Source organism: Myotis daubentonii, chromosome 1 (assembly GCF_963259705.1).
Source record: "Myotis daubentonii chromosome 1, mMyoDau2.1, whole genome shotgun sequence".
NCBI lineage: Eukaryota > Metazoa > Chordata > Mammalia > Chiroptera > Vespertilionidae > Myotis > Myotis daubentonii.
This window is the reverse complement of record NC_081840.1, coordinates 232,395,986-232,414,060: the sequence shown is the minus strand read 5'-3', so window position 1 is coordinate 232,414,060 and position 18,075 is coordinate 232,395,986. Positions and strand designations below refer to the sequence as shown.

The window sequence follows — 18,075 nt, the reverse complement described above, 5'->3', positions numbered from 1 at the left end:
GTTTGGCCTTGATGTGCAGATTGGAGAAGGTGCAGGTTACTCCTTTGTCTTCTCCTGCTTTGCTCTCACAGATACTGTAGCTGTGCTGCTGTGTCAGTCGCACTGTGACTGCAAAGCTCAGCGCTCTGTTCTTCCCCACAGATAAACAGAGAGGAGCGCCACTCAAACAGACCACGGCCGGCAACGCCAGCTCCAGAAATTTCTCGGCTACGGTAATCCCCCTCCCGGCCCGCAGGGTGCCCCGCTCCCCGCATGCCGTGCGCTGCCCCCGGGGCCCGCCACGCTCTGGTCGGGCTGGCAGCCCCTCTCGGTGTCCTCTCGCCCCCTCTGGGGCTGTTCCCGGGGCCTACTCGCCAGCTCGCTGCCCTGTGGTGGGTACAGAGCCCGACGTGCTCTGCGGTTTGAACCCTTGTCATGGCTCCCGTTCCAAAGCCCCGCCTGTCACTGTGAATTGTGCTGTCGTGTCTGAACTGTGAGTAGAACTTTGACTTTCCTTCTGATGCAGGGAGAGGAGAGAACACTAGGCAAGTCTAATTCTATTAAAATAAAAGGAGAAAATGGAAAAAATGCTAGGGATCCCCGGCTTTCAAAGAGAGAAGAATCTATTGCAAAGATTGGGAAAAAAAAATATCAGAAAATTAATTTGGACGAAGCAGAGGGTATGTGTACTTTTTAAACTTGCACGTTTTTTAGTGAATACAATGTCCGTTTCTAGTCCACCTGTTAGAACTTTCTCTGAGGGATTGACAGCGGCTGACTGATCCCTGTCACCTGAGAGTGTGTTCCTCCGTGTCAGTCTGGGGCTGAACCCCAGTTTGCAGACTGAGAGCCGGGCCCCTAGGAGTCAGGGAGGACCCCTGGGGGGCAGGGGCAGAACCGTGGTCCTGGCAGACTCCCCAGCTCCCTCCATCTCTGTCCCCGCTGGGATGGAGGCTCAGTCGTATCAGGGTCCTCACAACAGGCAGCGCCAGCAGAGCGGCTGTGGCGGGGGGGCCCTGGGTGCCCAACCTCTGCCTTGACCTGCGGGAGGCCTGCAGGAGGCACCGCGGAGATGGAGAGGGAGGGTAGTCTCCTCTTTGGAAACATCTAAGAGAAAAGCAGAAGCAGAACTCATAGTGGTCACTGGGACCGGATTTTAACCCAGAGTCCCTCCTGCTCAGCTGTCCAGCTCCCTGTGAAGTCCCCCCTTACAGCCATAACCCCCACACCCCACAGCCCCCCTTACAGCCATAACCCCACACCCCACAGCCCCCCTTACAGCCATAACCCCACACCCCACAGCACCCCTTACAGCCATAACCCCACACCCCACAGCCCCCCTTACAGCCATAACCCCACACCCCACAGCCCCCCTTACAGCCATAACCCCACACCCCACAGCCCCCCTTACAGCCATAACCCCCACACCCCACAGCCCCCCTTACAGCCATAACCCCACACCCCACAGCACCCCTTACAGCCATAACCCCACACCCCACAGCCCCCCTTACAGCCATAACCCCACACCCCACAGGCCCCCTTACAGCCATAACCTCACACCCCACAACCCCCCTTACAGCCATACCCCTTACACCCCTCACAACCCCCCATACAGCCATACCCCTGCAGCCTTAACCCCTTCCTTACACCCCTCACCCTGCCCCCCACAGCCATCACCTGCAGCTATAGCCCTGCAGCGTGGCTGTGATCCTGTCACCTGAGAGTGTGTTCCTCCGTGTCAGCCCGGGGCTCTCAGGCAGAGGGCAGGAGCGCGCACCCACGCTGAGGTTGGCGCCTTCCTGAGAGGCATTCAGGTTTGAAAGCCCTTATCCTTGAGAGCAGTTGGATGCTAGAGAAGCCCAGCCAGGCCCTTCTCCTTGACCGTGGCCTTGAGCTCCACTGGAAACGCCCTTAGTCAGACGGCTCTGGAGGGGCCCACCGGGGCCAGCAGGTGTGGAGGGCGCGGAGGGGCCCGAGGGCTGAGGGGCTCCATGCAAACAGGACTCCAGAGCCCAGGCTTGGTGCCCCCTCCAAGGGCCCCGGAACCCTGCCCCTCGCGGGCCCCTCCTCTGGCCCAGGCGGGCTCACCCAGCCACTGGCTCTGTGGCGCTGCAGCCTCTGTGGTCACTCCTTTATCCGGGAAGAGGCCCAGGGCTGCGTGGCAAGGCCCCCAGTGCCACGTCCCCACCAGAGCACAGCCAGCACCCCCAAGCTGTCGGCACGGCCGTGGCGGGTCACGGGTGTGGGTGACTGGGTCTGGACTTCACACACCCCGATTTTCAGGAAGGCTTAGGGCTGCTTTGGATTGTTCTAGAAGCCTGGGCCTTCCTGCAGTTCTGTGCGCTGAGGTGCTAGGGGTGCAGGACCCCTGGCCGCAGCCTGCAGTCCGAAGGCAGTAGGACAGCGAGACGGGAACTTTCCAGACGTGCACTGCGGCTGCGGGCGGAGGGTGAGGCTCTCACACTCGGTCCACGGGGTTTCCTCCCAACAGCGTTTTTTGAGCTTATTTCCAAGGCTCAGAGCAACAGGGCTGACGACCAGCGCGGGCTGCTGAGGAAGGAAGACCTGGTGCTGCCCGAGTTCCTGCGCTTACCCCCGAGCAGCCCCGAGCCCGGCCTCCCCGGCCAGACCCCCGCGACCAGCCCCGGCCAGGAGAAGGCGCCCCGGCCCCGAGAGCACCCCGCCAGCCCAGCCACCAGCCCCAGCTCTGCTGACAGCCCCCCCTTCTGCACCTCCTCGACCCCCACAACGCCCACGCCCCATGCGCAGGAAGCAGAGTCCGGGGGCGTCCAGACCGTGGAGGGCGAACACGTGGCCGACCTGATGCTCACCGGGGAGGGGGACATCAGCAGCCCCAACAGCACTTTGCTGCCGCCTCCCCCCACCCTGCAGGACCCGGCAGCACCTCCCACTCCAGGTACCGCCGGGCGTGGCTCCCCTGCTCACCTTTGACTCTGCCACTCCACTGTCCCCCGGGGATGTCCCCTGGGAAAGTCCACCTGGTCCCCAATAAAAAAAGACACATGTGGGAGGTCGACCCTCTGCCCCGTGATCGTCTAACGAGGCTTTTCCACAGCACTGTCCCCTCTGTTACCATAGTTACTGTGGGCTGGTCTACCAGGAGGTGTCAGGCACAGCTGAGGTCGGAGTGTGGTCAGGACGGGTCCCAGAGGCCTCCCGGCATGTGCCGTGTTCTGTGAGCAGACAGCGGCCTCCTCGCCCCTCGCCCTCTGTCCGGGGATTCCAGAAAATGTATGTGTTCCTTAAAATGAGGAGAGCTAGCATGGTCCATGTTCGTCTCGTGACTGAAAAAAAGCATTTGTCTTGAGGAGTGAGTGACGCCCAGGTGACTTAGGACCACGCTCGGCACAGAGCCATCACAGGGGCGTCGGCCTGGGCCAGGCAGGCTCGGGACCAGGGCTGGGGGTCTCCGCGGGGTGTCCTGACCTCGGGCAGTCACAGGCATTTCTCTCAACTCCCGGAAGCGTGGGTTTGGTTGTTCACTGAGCTCGGTGACGTACGGCTGGCGGAGGCACTGCCCCAGGAGCCGCAGCTGAAGTGGAGGTGAGGCTCCTGCCTGCTGCGAGGGGCTTCCAGGAGCCCTCCCACCCGCCCGCACTGGGCACGGCCCCGTGTGCGTCCCCGCTGGGTGGACAGGGCGCCTGCTCGGTGTCCATGCTGACAGCAGGCCGCCCTGCTCCTGCACACACGACTCTCGGACGCTGTCGGTCCTGATCCGCTGGCAGGTGATGGGATGCCCCAGTTCACCCGCCAGGGCAGCCTGGGTCCTGCCGGGACCTGCAGCCGCACCTGGGGGGGCCGGTGCGTTGTCCCTGCCTCCTTGGTAGCTTGTGGAGGACTGTGCTGTGGGGACCCGGCGCCTTCCCGCTGAGAGCGCCCCCCAGCTCAGGAGCCAGGTGCATGCTGTCGCCTTCCGCACGCCCTGCGCCCCCCTGCTCCCTGCGCGCCTGTGTCCTGTCGCCCATGTCTGGGTCCGTGCTCTTCCAGGAGGAATAAACCACAGCTCGTGATTGGACTGGATCAAAACCTCTTTCACTTGAATATTTATTTCTGCTTCAGCAAGCTGTCGATGCATCTACTCCAAGGAGAGTGTCACACATTTTTAGGAACTCCATGGGTTCCCTTAACAGAGTGGCTTTAAAATATGTTTTTATTGATTTCAGAGAGAAGGAGAGAGAGAGATAGAGGCATCAATGATGAGAGAGAATCATGGATCGGCTGCCTCCTGCACACCCCACAGTGGGGATCGAGCCTGCAACCCGGACATGTGCCCTTGACTGGAATCAAACCCGGGACCCCTCAGCCCCCAGGCCAACGCTCTATCCACTGGGCCAAACCAGCCGGGGCGATCTAGTGGCTTTTAAAAATAGGCCGTTCACTCAGCAGATGCTCTCAAGCACCCATAGGCAGCCCTGTGCCGGCGGCGGGGAGGGGGCAGCCCGGGCCTCTCCCTGAGCAGCCATCGGCGTCTGCTATCGCCTGGGGTGGGGAGGCGGCCACACCCGATTCTTCCACCCTTTCCGTGGGCCAGAGCCGACCCTGTGGTTGGCTGTCAGTTCCCACCTGCCCCTGGGGCTCCGAGCTCGGGGCGCCCCGAGTGGCCGCTCCGGCTCAGGCTTCCCACCTGGTGACAGGCGTCCTCTGTTTCCTGGGCTCAGCCCTCGGGTCTCAAAGCCTCCATCTCCATTCTCCTTAGACTTCGCCTCACCCGCAGGGTGCTCAGCACGCACTGGCTGATGAGGACCTTTAACCCCGCCCCCACCTGTCACAGAGCCGTCACCACCTGCTGGGGTCTGAGTGGAGGGGGACTGTGTGTCATGAGCGGGAACCAGGGCTTTGGTTGGGGCTGTGAAGCTTGCTCACAGGGACTCAGCCTCCGAGGCGGTGGAGTGGGGTGGGGTGGGGTGTCCAGGGCTGGTGGCTGAGGGTGGACCACGGAGCCCCTGCCCCTCCCCTCCCCTCCCCATATTTCCCAGTCTAGCTGCGCCCAGTCTCCTTGTGCTGTGAGAGTGAGGGGCACCCCGGGAGGCTTCACAGAGGAGGTGGCAGGGTGGCCTTGAAGGACACAAAGGACCCGTCTAGCAGACGATTCAGAGCATGTGGGCAGGAGTCACAACAAAGGAGGACAAGGAGGGTCCCTCTGGGGCAGGAAGGGCCCGGGGAGGGCAACTGAGATGGCTCTGGCGCCCCGATTGCGGTGGGCGCTCCAGCTGGGCCCCCGGGGCTGACTGGAGCCAGAACCGCAGAATTTGTCAGCTCATGTCGGGCTGTGGAGCCCTGGGGGGAGGGGCCAGTAGGGCCCTGAGAGGCAGAGGTGAGGTCCTGGCCCAGCCTCATATCTGCTGGAGGGAGGGGCCATTAGGGCACCCTTTGGAAATAGCCCCTGGCGCCCTGTGGGGTCCCGTGTTGCCTGCCTGCCAGGGAGGCCGGGCGGGCAGCTGCTCCAGGCCGGCCCTGGCACCGGGCCTCGGTGCCCGTTGACTGCATGGGGTGGGCTGCTGCCACTGAGTCACGAGCCTGGGGCTGCCACTTACTCAGAAAGCAAATCTGGGCCAGGCAGGCAGGAAGGGCCTGGACTTTGGCCACCTGCCCCCAGACACAGGTCCTCAGCCTGTACCAGCTGCCCCATCCCCGACACGACAGGCCCGCCCTGGACCTGCACCAGCTGCCCCATCCCCGACACGGCAGGCCCGCCCTGGGCCTTCACCAGCTGCCCCGTCCCCGACACGGCAGGCCCACCCTGCTAAGCTGTCCCGGCTCCGGCTGCCCCTGCAGCCTCTGTTGCCCGGGCCCATCGGGCTGGACGGGAGGGACTGGCTCCTGGCCTGAGTGGGACTGCAGGTCCTTTACTGCTCCAGACAGATGCCCCCGAGCGGGCAGAGAACCTGGAAAGCCCTGTCCTCCATCCTGAAGCTAAATGGAAGCGCCGTGCCCACACCTCCCACCCTGCGGCCGCCTGTGGAGCATGGGGGCCCAGTGACAGATGGGACGGTGGGTCCCAGTGGGAGGCCTAGTGGGATGTTTGCTGAATGACTGAAGGACTGGACCCTCGGGCCTCAGGGGAAACCCTTCCCCATGGTTTTGAATAGGACACGCCTGGCTCAGCAGCTGTGGCCGGGGAAGGACACACGGCCAGGCACTCTGACACCGATGAGCCACGGGGAAGCCCTGGGGGCCACGTGGAGGTGCTCATGGAGGCCTGGGGTGCAATAAGGTGGGACTTTGGGGCCACGGAGCAGCTGGGGACACAGGCTCCTGATCCCACAGCCATCCCACTCTCACTCAGAAGCCTCAGATCCACGGAGGAAGCGGAGCCAGGCCAGGGAAACCGAGGCCAGGGAGGGCTGGTCTGTGGGGCAGGACCCCATGTCTATTGTGGGTCACCGGCTGGGACGCCTGCTCGCGTGGGCACCTGAGAGTCATCGGCCCTGGGCTCACTGACACCCTATAGATTCTACACCAGGGCCCTGGCATCCCTAACCTGGGCGGCACCGCCTGCCTCGTCCCAGTGGTGAGCCAGGGGAGGGCAGTGGAGGGCGCCAGGGCTAGGAGCTTCTGCCAAGCCCACCCCATGCCGGTCCCTGGGGACTGCGCCTGGAAAGAAGACAGGTCTCCGTCCTCCAGGGCCTCACCCGGGCTCTGCGGCCCACCCAGAGGTTACTGGCACAGAACCAGGGCTGCCCTCCCAGGGCCTAGGCGTTTCTGGCGGCCCGAGGACTCCTGGGGCTGAGGTGGGGCCACTGGGCACTGAGTGGCCTGCAGGAGGAGCAGATAGTCCACTCGGGGGACAGGCACAAGGCCCGGGTATGGCCATGGGGTAGGAGAGCGCAGCCAGAACCCAGGCAGGTGCCAGGAAGGACTGTTTGTGAGGGTGAGGACATGGGCCTGAGTTGGAGGCAGGTGGACAGCTGGCAGCCAGGCTGGGTGGGCACAGGGCCTCTGGAGCCGCCTCTGCCCCACGCTGGCCTGTGAGCTGCATCCTGCAGCGAGGCTGGCAGTGAGGTCTGTGTTGAGGCCGAGTGCCTGGGGGTCTTGCCAAGGGCCAGTCCTGTCTGGAACAGCCCCACCCAGAGCTTGGTCCCCCCCAGCCCAGGCAAGGGGGCCTGTCCCTTGGCACCCACTTACTGTGGCCCCAGTGCCCCTGGCCTAAGGGCAAGCCCTGCAGACAGCCCCCAGGGGAGTTGGGGGCCATAGTAGCCTGGGGTGGAGTCAGGGAAGGCAAGGGTCTCAGCAGGGAGCCTGGGCAGCAGGGAGCTCTCTTGTGGCCTCAGTCTCCTCCCCGCCCCTTCCCCCCCCCCGCCCCCCCTCTCCATTGGCAACAACCCAGCCGGGAGCCCCTGGATCCCTGCGAGCAGCCCTGCAGCCTGGTGGGGCCCTGGGACCCCTCCCCTCCCCCTCCAGTTCCTCTGCCACCCAGCCCCTCCTGGGGCACAGAAATCCTCATTCCTGCACCGCACACCGCACACCTCCCACTCACAGCCCAGCCAGGGGGCGCCACCGGGAGGGGAGGAGTGAGGGGGGCAGGGGCAGGTGGGGCAGGGCCCAGGTGCTGAACAGCTTTTGAAGGACCCGGGCTGACCTGGCACAGACGACCAGGGCAGAGTGCAGGGAGCCCTGGGTGTCCTTGTGACCAGTAGGGGCTCCCCGGGCGCCATAGCACAGAACCTGTGCCCTGCACCCCCAGCACCGGGGCCCCAGCCTCTGCCTCCCCTCTCGATTCGTGCCTGTGCCCACTCGGCCTGGGACCTTCCCCACACTGTGTGGCCTCTGCCGCCCCGACGTGCAGGGGCCCCGAGGGGCTGGTGGCTTGAGGCTGGCGGTCTGTAGACCCCTGACCCCGGCCGAGGCTAAGGTCAGAGGTGGCCGGCCTGCGGGATGCATTTGAACATTTGAGGAACCCATCCCATGGCCAGTGTCCATGCAGGGCAGGTGGGTAGGGATTCCTGCTGGGTGTCTGCAGGCCTGGGGGGATGGTGACAGCCTCTCTCTTCTCCCTGTGACAGGAGGCGGGGCACACAGCAGCCAAGGCCTCCCGGTCAACACGATCATCGACGTGGACCTGGTCGCTGGCTCGGCCCCTGGGCCAGGCCACAGGGCTCCAGGGGTGCGGACAGGCCCCCGGAGGCCACAGGCCAGCAGGCCCCCCGCACCAGACCTCCCTGGCCTGAGCCCCATCGCAGGTGGGCCCGCCAAGCCCAAAGCCAGCCCGCACCACGCCACCTTCGTCTGAGGCCACCCGCAGCCCGCCCGCTGGCGGGCCCCATACCCCCAGACCTCCCCTGAAGGCCATGTCTCGGGGCGGCCCCAGCCCATCGTGAGGGCCTTTGGCGGCCACCCCGACCACCGCGCCCTCGGGAGCCACCAGGAAGGCGGAGGGCTGGCTCGGAGGCCTCCTGGGCCCACCCCCTGCCACGGCCTCCAGCCTTCCCCCAATAAAGTGTCTTCAAGGACCCTGTGTTGGCCTCCTGCTGGGTGCCGGGCCCCAGGCCATCTGTCCTCCATCCTCCGTCCTCCGTCCTCCTCATGTCCTCGTTCTAGTCCTCAGAGGTGCCATGGCCTCCAGGACCATGTGGGGGAGGGGCTTGAGGAAGTGGGGCCTGCGGGTCAGGCCTGGTCTCCTCCAGTCCACACCATCCCCTGCAGGTCAGCGCAGGCTCCTCCGGCCAGTGGAGACCTGCAAGCTGCCATGCACTTGGCCTGTCAGTGGAGGGATTGTCAGAGCGGAAGGCCTGGGCAGGAGTGGCAGGGCCGTGCCCAGCCCCTGAGGCTGGAGCGGGTTTCATTACAGAATGGCCTGAGCCAAGTCAGGAGGGGACCCGTGGCAGATCAGCGGCAGGGCCCCGTGAGGTGTTGGGTTGAAGCGGACGGAGATGGCGCCATGGTCCCAGGTTGCCTCGCTGGAACCCCAGTGTGCAGCTCAGTGTGAGGGGCTCCCGCCCTGGCCTGCCATCCGCGGGCGGTGGGGGAGGGGTGGGTTGTCAGAGGCCAGGGAACAGCCAGGCTGCGGGGCTCTGGGTGCTCCCAAGGAGGGGCTTCAGGGGAGGTGTGGGCATGGAGACGGGCGGCACCCACGTGCCCAGCACCCTCCTCCTGGGCGCAGTGAGGCAGGTGCAGTGCCAGCCCCTCTGCACCCCGTGCGGGCGGCCGGCATTCTGGGCAGGAGGGACAACTGCCGTGTGCGGGGCACTGCCCAGCCCAGGCCACAGAGGGGCAGGACCCAAGCCAGGCCTCTGGCTCTTGGTGGCCCCTGGGTACCTGGCCTTGGCTCTGCTGGGGACCAGAGAGGAAGTCCAGGAGAGGTGGAGGGGAGCTCCTGGACACCCCAGGTCAGGGCAGCCCGAGGGGGCTCTGGTCCTGCTCCCCGTGTTGCACTTCCCGGGGGTCCCGCCCCAGGCTCCTCCTGGAGGGACAGCAGAGGCCCCCATCCTGGGTCACTGCCACGCGCAGCCCAGCACACCAGCCTCCCCTCCGCCCGGCCTGGGCCTGGTTGTGGGCAGCACCCCCTCTGGCTGGGCGGGAACGAACAGACACGCAGCTGCTCTGGGCACGGGCAGCTCAAACACGCAGTGGCCAGCCCCGCGGGAACTGGAAGCCGGGCTGGGGGCCCAGGCCCCTGCCTGCATGCCATCCTGGGAGACCCAGGACATGGGACATGCCCTGTGGGCCTGGCGGGTGAGCTGGCCAGTAAGGGCCTTCGGGCCGGCAGGGGAGGCAGCCGGTTAATCATTTCCAGGCGGCCTTGACCCCGCCTGCCCCGGCCGCTCTGCTCCTGACTTCTGCCCTCACTCCAGCGCGGGAGGAGCCATGGGGCGCTGGGCCTGGGTCCCCAGCCCCTGCCCCCCGCCTGGACTGTCGCTGCTGCTGCTGCTGCTGCTGCTGCTGCTGGTGGCGCCTCTCAGAGCCCAGCCCCAGGCCGGAAGGGTGAGCACTGACCCATCACACTGTGACCTGGGGCTCCCTGTGCCCACTCTGGGTCCTGGGGCCGAGGCCAGGGCCCGTGTGGAGCGGGCAAGGGGCCCAAGGTGCTGAAAGCTGGCTGTGGGGGTCCTGGGCTGGTGGGCAGGGCAGAACCTGGGCATCCAACTTACTGGGCCCCACCTCGGGGCATGGGGGCCGCTCCCCGCTCTGGGCCTGTGGGGTCTGAGAGTTTGAGGTGGGAGTAGGGCCTCTGAGGGCCTCACCGCAGCCCTAGGCCCAGGATGGAGCAGGCGCGGCCGGCTCTGAGCCAGCTGTCTCAGTGGGCCTGCTGGGCTCGGCGGGAGGGCCCCGTGGCGCCCAGTCCCCACTCCAAGGTCTGAGGGCCCAAGTACCTGAGGCCCGGGGCAGGGCCTGAGTGTTGGGGGGCCGGTCCCACATGAATGTTGTCACAGCTCTCGACTCCTCCTAGAACCACACGGAGTCCCGAGAACCTAATGCCACAGTGACCTCCAGGACCCCCACTATTCCTGTGACCTCAGTGACCCCCACAACCTCTCCTGCGAGCACTCCAAAGGCGGAGGGTCCCCGTGGTGGGGGGCTCACCTCCCCGCCCAGGGTGGCCCCCTCCGGCAGCAGCCCTGGGGGCTCAGGTCGGTCAGGGGGCTTCCTGGAGGAGGTGGGGGCTGCACCCAGACAGTGGGTGGGAGTCGGGGAGGGTGGGGAGTGGGGGAGGACGGGCGGGAGCCCGTGATGCTGGCCACCTCCCAGCAGTGCTCACCGAGGACGGGCAGCCCTGCCGGTTCCCCTTCCGCTTTGGTGGCCGCCTGCTCCATTCCTGCACGTCGGAGGGAAGCGCCCACAGGAAGTGGTGGGTCCCACTGGGCAAGGCCCCCTCTCCTGGTCCCACGGCCCCCCCCCTCCTGCTCAGACGGGTGACACAGGTGTGGTGAATGGACGCATAACTGAATGGGCGTGAGTGAATGCGTGCAACACAGAGATCCGCAACCTCGGGGCTGGAGGGGCAGGTCTCTGGTCTGGGCACCCACGTCACCGCACACGTCACCCCCAGGTGTGCCACGACTCACAACTATGACCGTGACCGGGCCTGGGGCTACTGCGCGCAGGGCTCCACGCCCCGGGAGGGCCCAGGTGGGTGCCTGGGGGGCGGGGAGGGGGCGGTTCGGGAGGCCTGAGCCCAGGCCAGAAGGGGGCTGGGCCTGTGTGGGCTGAGCTTGGGGCATCCAGCCAACATGCTGAAGGGGGTGGGGCCCAGGGGACAGGGGCAGGGGAGCCATCAGCCAGGGGACCCCCTCTGGGGCCACAGGGTTACTTTGTCCATTGCTGGGAGCAAGACGCCCCCTGGTGGCCAGGCCAGGCCCTGCGGCCACACAGGCCAGCCCTGTCCAGGTGAGGGCCAGTGGGGTCTGCAGGTGCTGGCAGCCTGCCTATGATGGTCCCAGGTCACAAGGGAGGAGACTGTGCTGCCTGACTGGGGGTGGTCAGGCTCCCAGGGTGCTGGGAGCAGAGCCAGAGGCCCTGCGTGCTGAGGGGGGCTGTGGGCAGCCTGCATTCCCTCCCAGCACCCCCTCCCAGGACCCCAGAAGGGGCATCTTTAAGGTGGCAGGCCCAACAGAGGCAAGCAGCAAGGGTCACAGAGGGGGAGGACAGACTGCCCGGGCTGAGACCCCTACCCCCCTCCTGCACGTCCCCAGCGGCTCTGGATCCCTGTGCCTCCAGCCCCTGCCTCAACGGGGGCTCCTGCACCAACACCCAGGACCCCGGCTCCCACCACTGCACCTGCCCTGTGGGCTTCACCGGCAAGGACTGCGGCACGGGTGAGCGAGGCCTGGGGGCCGCGGGGCCTGGGGGGAGGGGCGCCCGCCGCATGCAGCGGGGCTGCACGGGGCAGTGGTGTGCCGAGAGCAGGGACACATGGTGTGGTTCCCAGAGAAATGCTTCGACGAGACCCGCTACGAGTACCTGGAGGAGGGCGACAGCTGGGCCCGCGTGCACCAGGGCCACGTGGAGCAGTGCCAGTGCGCGGGGGGCCAGGTCCAGTGTGAGGACACACGCCACACAGGTACCCCGGCTGGGCGGGCGGCAGAGCCTTCCCACGGCGTCCCGTGTCGGGAAGGGATTCCGCTGGGACCACCCATGCGTCCGGCCCCGGCCTAGCTTCTGAGCCCTCCCCCAGCTTGCCTGAGCAGCCCGTGCCTGAACGGGGGCACCTGCCACCTGATTGTGGCCACCGGGACCACCGTCTGCGCCTGTGCCCCGGGCCACGCCGGGAGGCTCTGCAACATCGGTGAGTGGCTCGGCCTCAGAGCCGTGGGCCGGCCCCTGGGCTGGGCAGGGCGGGGGCAGCCTCGGGCCCAGTCTCACCGCCGCTGCTGCCCACAGTGCCCGCCCAGCGCTGCTTCGTGGGGAACGGCACCGAGTACCGGGGCGTGGCCAGCACAGCAGCCTCGGGCCTCAGCTGCCTGGCCTGGAACTCTGACCTGCTCTACCAGGAGCTGCACGTGGACTCGGTGGGCGCCGCAGCCCTGCTCGGCCTGGGCCCCCACGCCTACTGCCGGTCAGCACTGGCCCGGCCCGAGGCCACCTCACCCGCGGGCAGGGTCCGTCCTGGGGAGGCCTCCTGTCAGGCGCACAGGGGCTCCTGGCCCTTCTGCCCAGACCAGTGATGGCGAACCTATGACACGCGTGTCCGAGGTGACACGCGAACTCATTTTTTTGGTTGATTTTTCTTTGTTAAATGGCATTTAAATATATAAAATAAATACCAGAAATACAAGTCTTTGTTTTACTATGGTTGCAAATACCAAAAAATGTCTATATGTGACACGCACCAGGGTTAAGTTAGGGTTTTTCAAAATGCTGACACGCCGAGCTCACAAGGTTCGCCATCACTGGCCTAGAGGCTCTTCCCCAGGGAGAAGGGCCAGGCGGGGTCAGGCCCCAGGCCCGTGTCCATCACAGAGCGAGCAAGGCTGCTCCGGGCGGGTGGAAGGACCCCCTGCAAGGGGTCCCATGCCCCTACCCCCACTTCCCTCGCTGAGGGCAGTGTGACAGCACCCACCGCTCCCCTGCCCCCAGGAACCCCGACAAGGACGAGCGGCCCTGGTGCTACGTGGTGAAAGAGCACGCGCTCTCCTGGGAGTACTGCCGCCTGGCGGCCTGCGGTGCGCGCTGGCGGGAGGGGGAACAGGGTGGGCGGTGCCGCCCCATCCCACTCCCACTCCCACTCCCACTCCCACTCCCGGCCTCTTCTCTCCGAGCGGTGGAGAAACAGCTCCCGGGGCAGGGCTGGTCCCAGAAGTCAGCAGGCAGGCCGGTCCCCGGGCCCCTGAACATGCAGGCATGGGGGCGTCCGGCAGGGCGAACAGCATGGGGGCGTCCAGCAGGCGCCCTGGAGGCAGACGCTGGGGGGCAGCTCCCCTCTGGCCCTGCCCGTGCTCTCTGCCCCTGCTGGCCTTGCCTCTGGGGTCCCTAACACCTGCCAGGTGTGCAGGCCACTCTGGTTCCCCCAAAGCCTGGGGTTGGGGTCTCCTCCTATGGATGAGGAAGCCGAGGACAGAGCGTGAGTCCTGTGCCCGGAGGCAGAGCCAGGCCAGCCCGGGGCCCTCGTCCAGAGAGGCTGCCAGGATGAGGAGGGTGGCGGGGGAACGCCCGGGGGGCTGAGGAGGGTGTCAGATGGGTGCACCTGGGGCTCGTGTGACCAGCGACCGGTGCCCCCAGAATCCCTCACCAGAATCCAGCTCCCACCCGACCTGGCCCTGCTGGCGGTGCCTGAGGCTGCCCCCGCTGCGCGCCAGACCTGCGGCCGGCGGCACAAGAAGAGGAACTTCCTCCGGCCTCGCATCATCGGGGGCTCGTCCTCACTGCCCGGCTCCCACCCCTGGCTGGCCGCCATCTACATCGGGGACAGCTTCTGCGCGGGGAGCCTCATCCACACCTGCTGGGTGGTGTCTGCCGCCCACTGCTTCTCCAACAGGTGGGCGCTGGCCCCTGGGTCCTGACGCCCCGGCCCACCCCCACGTCTCTGCCTCCACCCCCACCCAGCCACCATGGCCCAGCCATCCACATCTCTGGGTTCTCCCCCTCCCCCCCGCCCCCGTCCCCCCACCCAGCTGCCTGTCCGCGTCCCCGCGCCACCTCCATCCTTTGGTGCCTCTGCTCCCTGGGCCGCGGCGCCCCTCTGCCTCCGGTGGGACGGGGCGTCCAGCCAGTGCTGGACCCAGAGGCTGCAGAGACCCGCGGGCCCCGCCCGATGCCATCCCTGCCGGCGCCCAGGCTCCGGCTGTCAGATGCTCCGGGCGCGGTGGGGGCGGGCTGGGGGGAATAGTCAGGCATGCGCAGTAGGGTGGTGGGCGGGGCCTGCCCGTGCAGCCCCGCCAGCCCCGCCCCTGGACTGCCGGTGGCATGGGGGGGGGGGCGCTGGGACTCGAGGCCCCGCCCAGTCGGCGGCTCCGGGAGTGCGGACCCGCCTCTCACTCCCCGGGGGACCAGCAAGCTCCGAGCGAAAGCCAGCTCAGCCCAGCGGCCGGCCTGGGGCCCCGAGGTCTGGGGGTTCTGGGGGGTGGGCACTGTCCTGACTGACAGCTCAGGAGTCAGGAGCCGGGAGAAGACTGGGGGATTGGCAGTGCACCCCCGTGGTCACCCCAGGGACTGCAGCGTGTGTGGGGGGGGGCGGGCTCCGTGGGCACAAGTCCTGCGCTGACCTGTTACCTCCGCAGGCGCGCTTGGCTGGGCCTGGGAAACGGGACCCTGAGTATGGGATTGAGGGGTCAAGGGGCTGGGGGAGGGGAGGAGCCGGGAGGGGCCAATCTTGGTGGGGGGACGGGGACCCCAGCACGCTGGCCTGGCCGCAAGACTGGAATGGGACAGATGTGGTCAGGAGAGAAGGCAGGAGGTTGAGGGCGTGGCTCAGACTCTTGGACCCGCCCCGTAGAGGACACAAAGGCAGCTGGCTCCCTCCCCAGGGCCTGTGTGACCCCTGAGCTCACTGGCCGCCCACCCTGAGCGAGCCCCAGGAGCCCTGAGCTCTGGCCCTGCCCAGGGGCGGAGGCACCGAGCCCCACGGTGAGCTGGGCATCGGCTGCCCAGGCGTGGGGGCCGTTTCCCAGGTGGCCTGAGGCCTGGGAGGGCTGAGCAGAGTGAGAGGGACCCCCATACACAGCAGATGGGAAAGCGGGGGCGCTGACAGGCCCGGGGCTGACCGAGGGGCTGCCTCTGGGACGCTTGGCCCCCATGGGTGCAGGGACAGCCAACCTCAGGGCCCAAGGGGAGGCCAGAGCCCTGCTGCCCCCCCCCAACAGCCCCCCAAGGGAGAGCGTCTCCGTGGTCCTGGGCCAGCACTTCTTCAACCTGACGACGGACGTGACACAGGCATTTCGCATTGAGAAGTACATCCCGTACCCCCTGTACTCGGTGTTCAACCCCAGTGACCATGACCTTGGTGAGGCTCAGGGCAGGCGGGTGCAGCCAGGAGAGGGGCAGGGTGGGCACCTGGGGAACCCTGGGAGCCCTCAGGTCCGCGAATGTGAGGAGGGGTGGACGGAGGGACAGGCGTGGGGAGGGGTCTGGCCTGGCCTTCCCGCCTCCGCTGGGTCTTCCCGTCACAGCCTCCCGCCCAGCAGGGCGCACCGGGTGTGACTCAGCGGCCACGCTGTACCCGTCATGGACCCCCCACCCCGGCTGACCTCTGGCCTCTCTCCCGCCCAGTCCTGATCCGGCTGAGGAAGAAGGGGGACCGCTGTGCCGTCCGCTCCCAGTTCGTCCAGCCCATCTGCCTGCCTGAGCCCAGCAGCCCCTTCCCCGCGGGACACAAGTGCCAGATCGCGGGCTGGGGCCACCAGGACGAGAGTGCGTGGCGGTGGGGGCAGCTGGCAGCGTGGTGCCCAGGGAGCAGTGCCCACCTGACACACGTGTCCCTGCCCGCAGATGTGAGCGGCTACTCCAGCTCCCTGCGGGAGGCGGTGGTGCCCCTGGTGGCCGACCACAAGTGCAGCAGCCCCGAGGTGTACGGGGCGGACATCAGCCCCAACATGCTGTGCGCCGGCTACTTTGACTGCAAGTCTGACGCCTGCCAGGTGAGCCAGCCTCAGACCTGCGCGCCCTGGGGAAGGGGACCGGCCTGCAGGGCCAGCGGGGGCCAAGGCAGACGGCACACATGCCCCATCCCTGTTCCCGCCGCTGTTGGGGGGCCCCACAGTGGGGCAGAGACACCCCTCACACAGATGGGGAGCCTGGGGCCCAGGGAAGGGCAGGTCACAAAGCCGGACAGCCCAGCTGCCCAACCGAGGGCAGGGCTGGCCACGTGACCCCAAAGGCCAGCCTCTTCCCCCAGAGCTCTCACCGCAGGCTCTCCCATCGGCCAGTCCCGGCAGCGCACACTCATCCAGGCAGGACGTGTGTGTGCAAGCCTGAGGTGTTATAGATGGGGAAACTGAGGCCCAGAGAGGCCCATCACACTTCCCAGTCACACAACTCAGATGTGGCCAGGGAGTGGGGGGCGGGCGTTTCCGGGGTGCCGAGGAGCTGAGCCAGGTCTCCTGAGCTGGCCCCGGCTCTGACGGGCAGCTCTGCTGCAGGGGGACTCAGGGGGACCCCTGGTCTGTGAGAAGAACGGCGTGGCCTACCTGTACGGCATCATCAGCTGGGGCGATGGCTGCGGGCGGCACAACAAGCCCGGCGTCTACACCCGAGTGGCCAATTACGTGAACTGGATCAACGACCGGATTCGGCCCCCTAAGCGGCCTGCAGATTCCCCCTGAGCCCCCCCCCCCCCCCGGGACATGCTGCCTCCTTGCCGTTCCCCGCCGGCTGGCAATAAAGCTGCTCCCACGAGCACAGCTCGCCCAGCCTCCCTCCAAGGCCGACCCAGACCTGCACACACCTCCCCTGCAGGAGCTCCCTCTAACCCTACCCCCGCCCCCCGGTGTTGAGTGTGGGTCCGTTAAAGAGGTGACGCGCGTGTATAGTTGTCTAGGGCCGAGCCAGCTTTGCATTCCTGAGTGAGCTGCTGAGCCAGAGTGTGAGCCAGGCATCGTCCATGTGCCCCCCAGGCTTGTTCCCAGCCCAGGAGATCAGTGAACTCTGTGCCCAGTGGGTTATGGTGGGGCCTCAGGGAGCCCGGCAGGAGGTCTGAGAAGGAGCCGAGTGAGATGGAGTATTGATGTCCCTGGCTCCCTCCTTTTGGGGTCACCTCGGTGTTACAGGTTGTACCCTAAAACCCGTGTGTTGGCGTCAGGACCTCAGAATAGGACTGTTTAGAGAGAAGACCTTCACAGAGCGACCAGGTTAGCATGAGGTCAGGGTGGGCCCTGATCCAACACAATGTGTCCTTATAAGACAGGGAGAGTGGGGCCAGGCAGACGGAAGGAAGCCGGTGTGACGTGCCACCTGGGGAGGCGGCCATCTGCAGCCAGGGATGGGCCTGAGCAGCTCCCCCGCTGTGGACACCTCCATCCGGGACCTCTGCCCGGAACCTTGAGATGCTGTGTCCGCTGCTTAAGTCCCCAGTCTGTGGTGCTTTGTTACAGTGGCCAGGCACACCGGTACACCCAGACCCCCACCGACGGTCACTCCCCACACACGCACATGGCTCTGGACAGTTGCGGTGACTCACCCCCCCTCACCCCCTGGTCTGAAGGAGCCAGGGCAGCAGAGCACCCCGGGGCCCCCCACAATGATACCTTGTGAATAAACCCGTCCGACTTGTCCTGTCATGCAGCCTGCAAGGATTCTGGATATTGGTCACGCTATTGTCTTTTATAAGCTCGTTTCAGATTTGCTTAGATTTCTGTTTAGGATTTGACATTTGCGTTTCTGACTGAGACTGTCAGTGTCTGTCCTCAAGGCTATACCAACCTCAGCATGAGCTCAAGAGTCCCTCACAGGCCCAGTGGCCAGGAGCCAGAGGCCGGGCTCTGAGAGGGCTCACTTCCAGGTGTGCAGACGGCCGCCTGCTGGCTGTGTCCTCAGGTGTCTCTGCTGAGAAGGTCACTAATCCCGCCGTGGGGGCTCCACCCTCGTGACCTGCTCACCTCCCAAGGCCCCTCCTGACACGGGCACACAAAGGGCTAGACTTCACACATGAACTGGGGGACACACACGGGGTCTGCAGCAGGAACCGAGGAGTAGAGGCTGGAGCCG

At 66.4% G+C, this 18,075-nt stretch overlaps 2 protein-coding genes across 11 annotated transcripts in view; both read left to right on the top strand.

Moving 5' to 3' along the window:
• The window catches only part of RGS12 (regulator of G protein signaling 12), a 68,080-nt gene extending 59,630 nt beyond the window's left edge, over positions 1-8,450 (top strand). For 5 of the 9 annotated variants that reach the window (XM_059676693.1, XM_059676703.1, XM_059676684.1 and 2 more), the window contains 4 exons: positions 142-212; positions 506-659; positions 2,471-2,896; positions 8,004-8,450. In XM_059676693.1, the coding sequence (XP_059532676.1) occupies positions 142-212; positions 506-659; positions 2,471-2,896; positions 8,004-8,230 (878 nt within the window). In that variant the 3' untranslated portion in view covers positions 8,231-8,450. Of the gene's footprint in view, positions 1-141; positions 213-505; positions 660-2,470; positions 2,897-3,078; positions 7,250-8,003 lie in introns of those variants that run through there. The other 4 variants (XM_059676711.1, XM_059676719.1, XM_059676738.1 and 1 more) reach the window with 4 other exon arrangements.
• A 1,149-nt stretch (positions 8,451-9,599) lies between these two features.
• HGFAC (HGF activator) lies at positions 9,600-17,648 on the top strand. Of its 2 annotated transcripts, none has more exons than XM_059676768.1 (14): positions 9,600-9,921; positions 10,388-10,568; positions 10,687-10,786; positions 10,988-11,067; positions 11,631-11,753; positions 11,867-11,998; positions 12,113-12,223; positions 12,319-12,493; positions 13,015-13,100; positions 13,657-13,912; positions 15,237-15,376; positions 15,643-15,783; positions 15,862-16,010; positions 16,512-17,648. In XM_059676768.1, the coding sequence occupies exons 1-14, from the start codon at positions 9,805-9,807 to the stop codon at positions 16,692-16,694; spliced, it is 1,974 nt and encodes a 657-aa protein (XP_059532751.1). In that variant the 5' UTR covers positions 9,600-9,804; the 3' UTR covers positions 16,695-17,648. The 2 variants fall into 2 exon arrangements, with proteins under 2 accessions (XP_059532751.1, XP_059532761.1); XM_059676778.1 differs by having other exon boundaries at positions 9,601-9,921; positions 10,690-10,786.
• Positions 17,649-18,075: the final 427 nt, after the last annotated feature.

Coding starts and splice junctions, on each gene's coding strand:
- HGFAC (XM_059676768.1), top strand. CDS start 9,805: ATGGGGCGCTGGGCCTGGGTCCCCAGCCCCTGCCCCCCGCCTGGACTG. Junction 11,754..11,866: donor CGGCAAGGACTGCGGCACGG/GTGAGCGAGGCC, acceptor TGTGGTTCCCAG/AGAAATGCTTCGACGAGACC. Junction 11,999..12,112: donor TGAGGACACACGCCACACAG/GTACCCCGGCTG, acceptor GCCCTCCCCCAG/CTTGCCTGAGCAGCCCGTGC.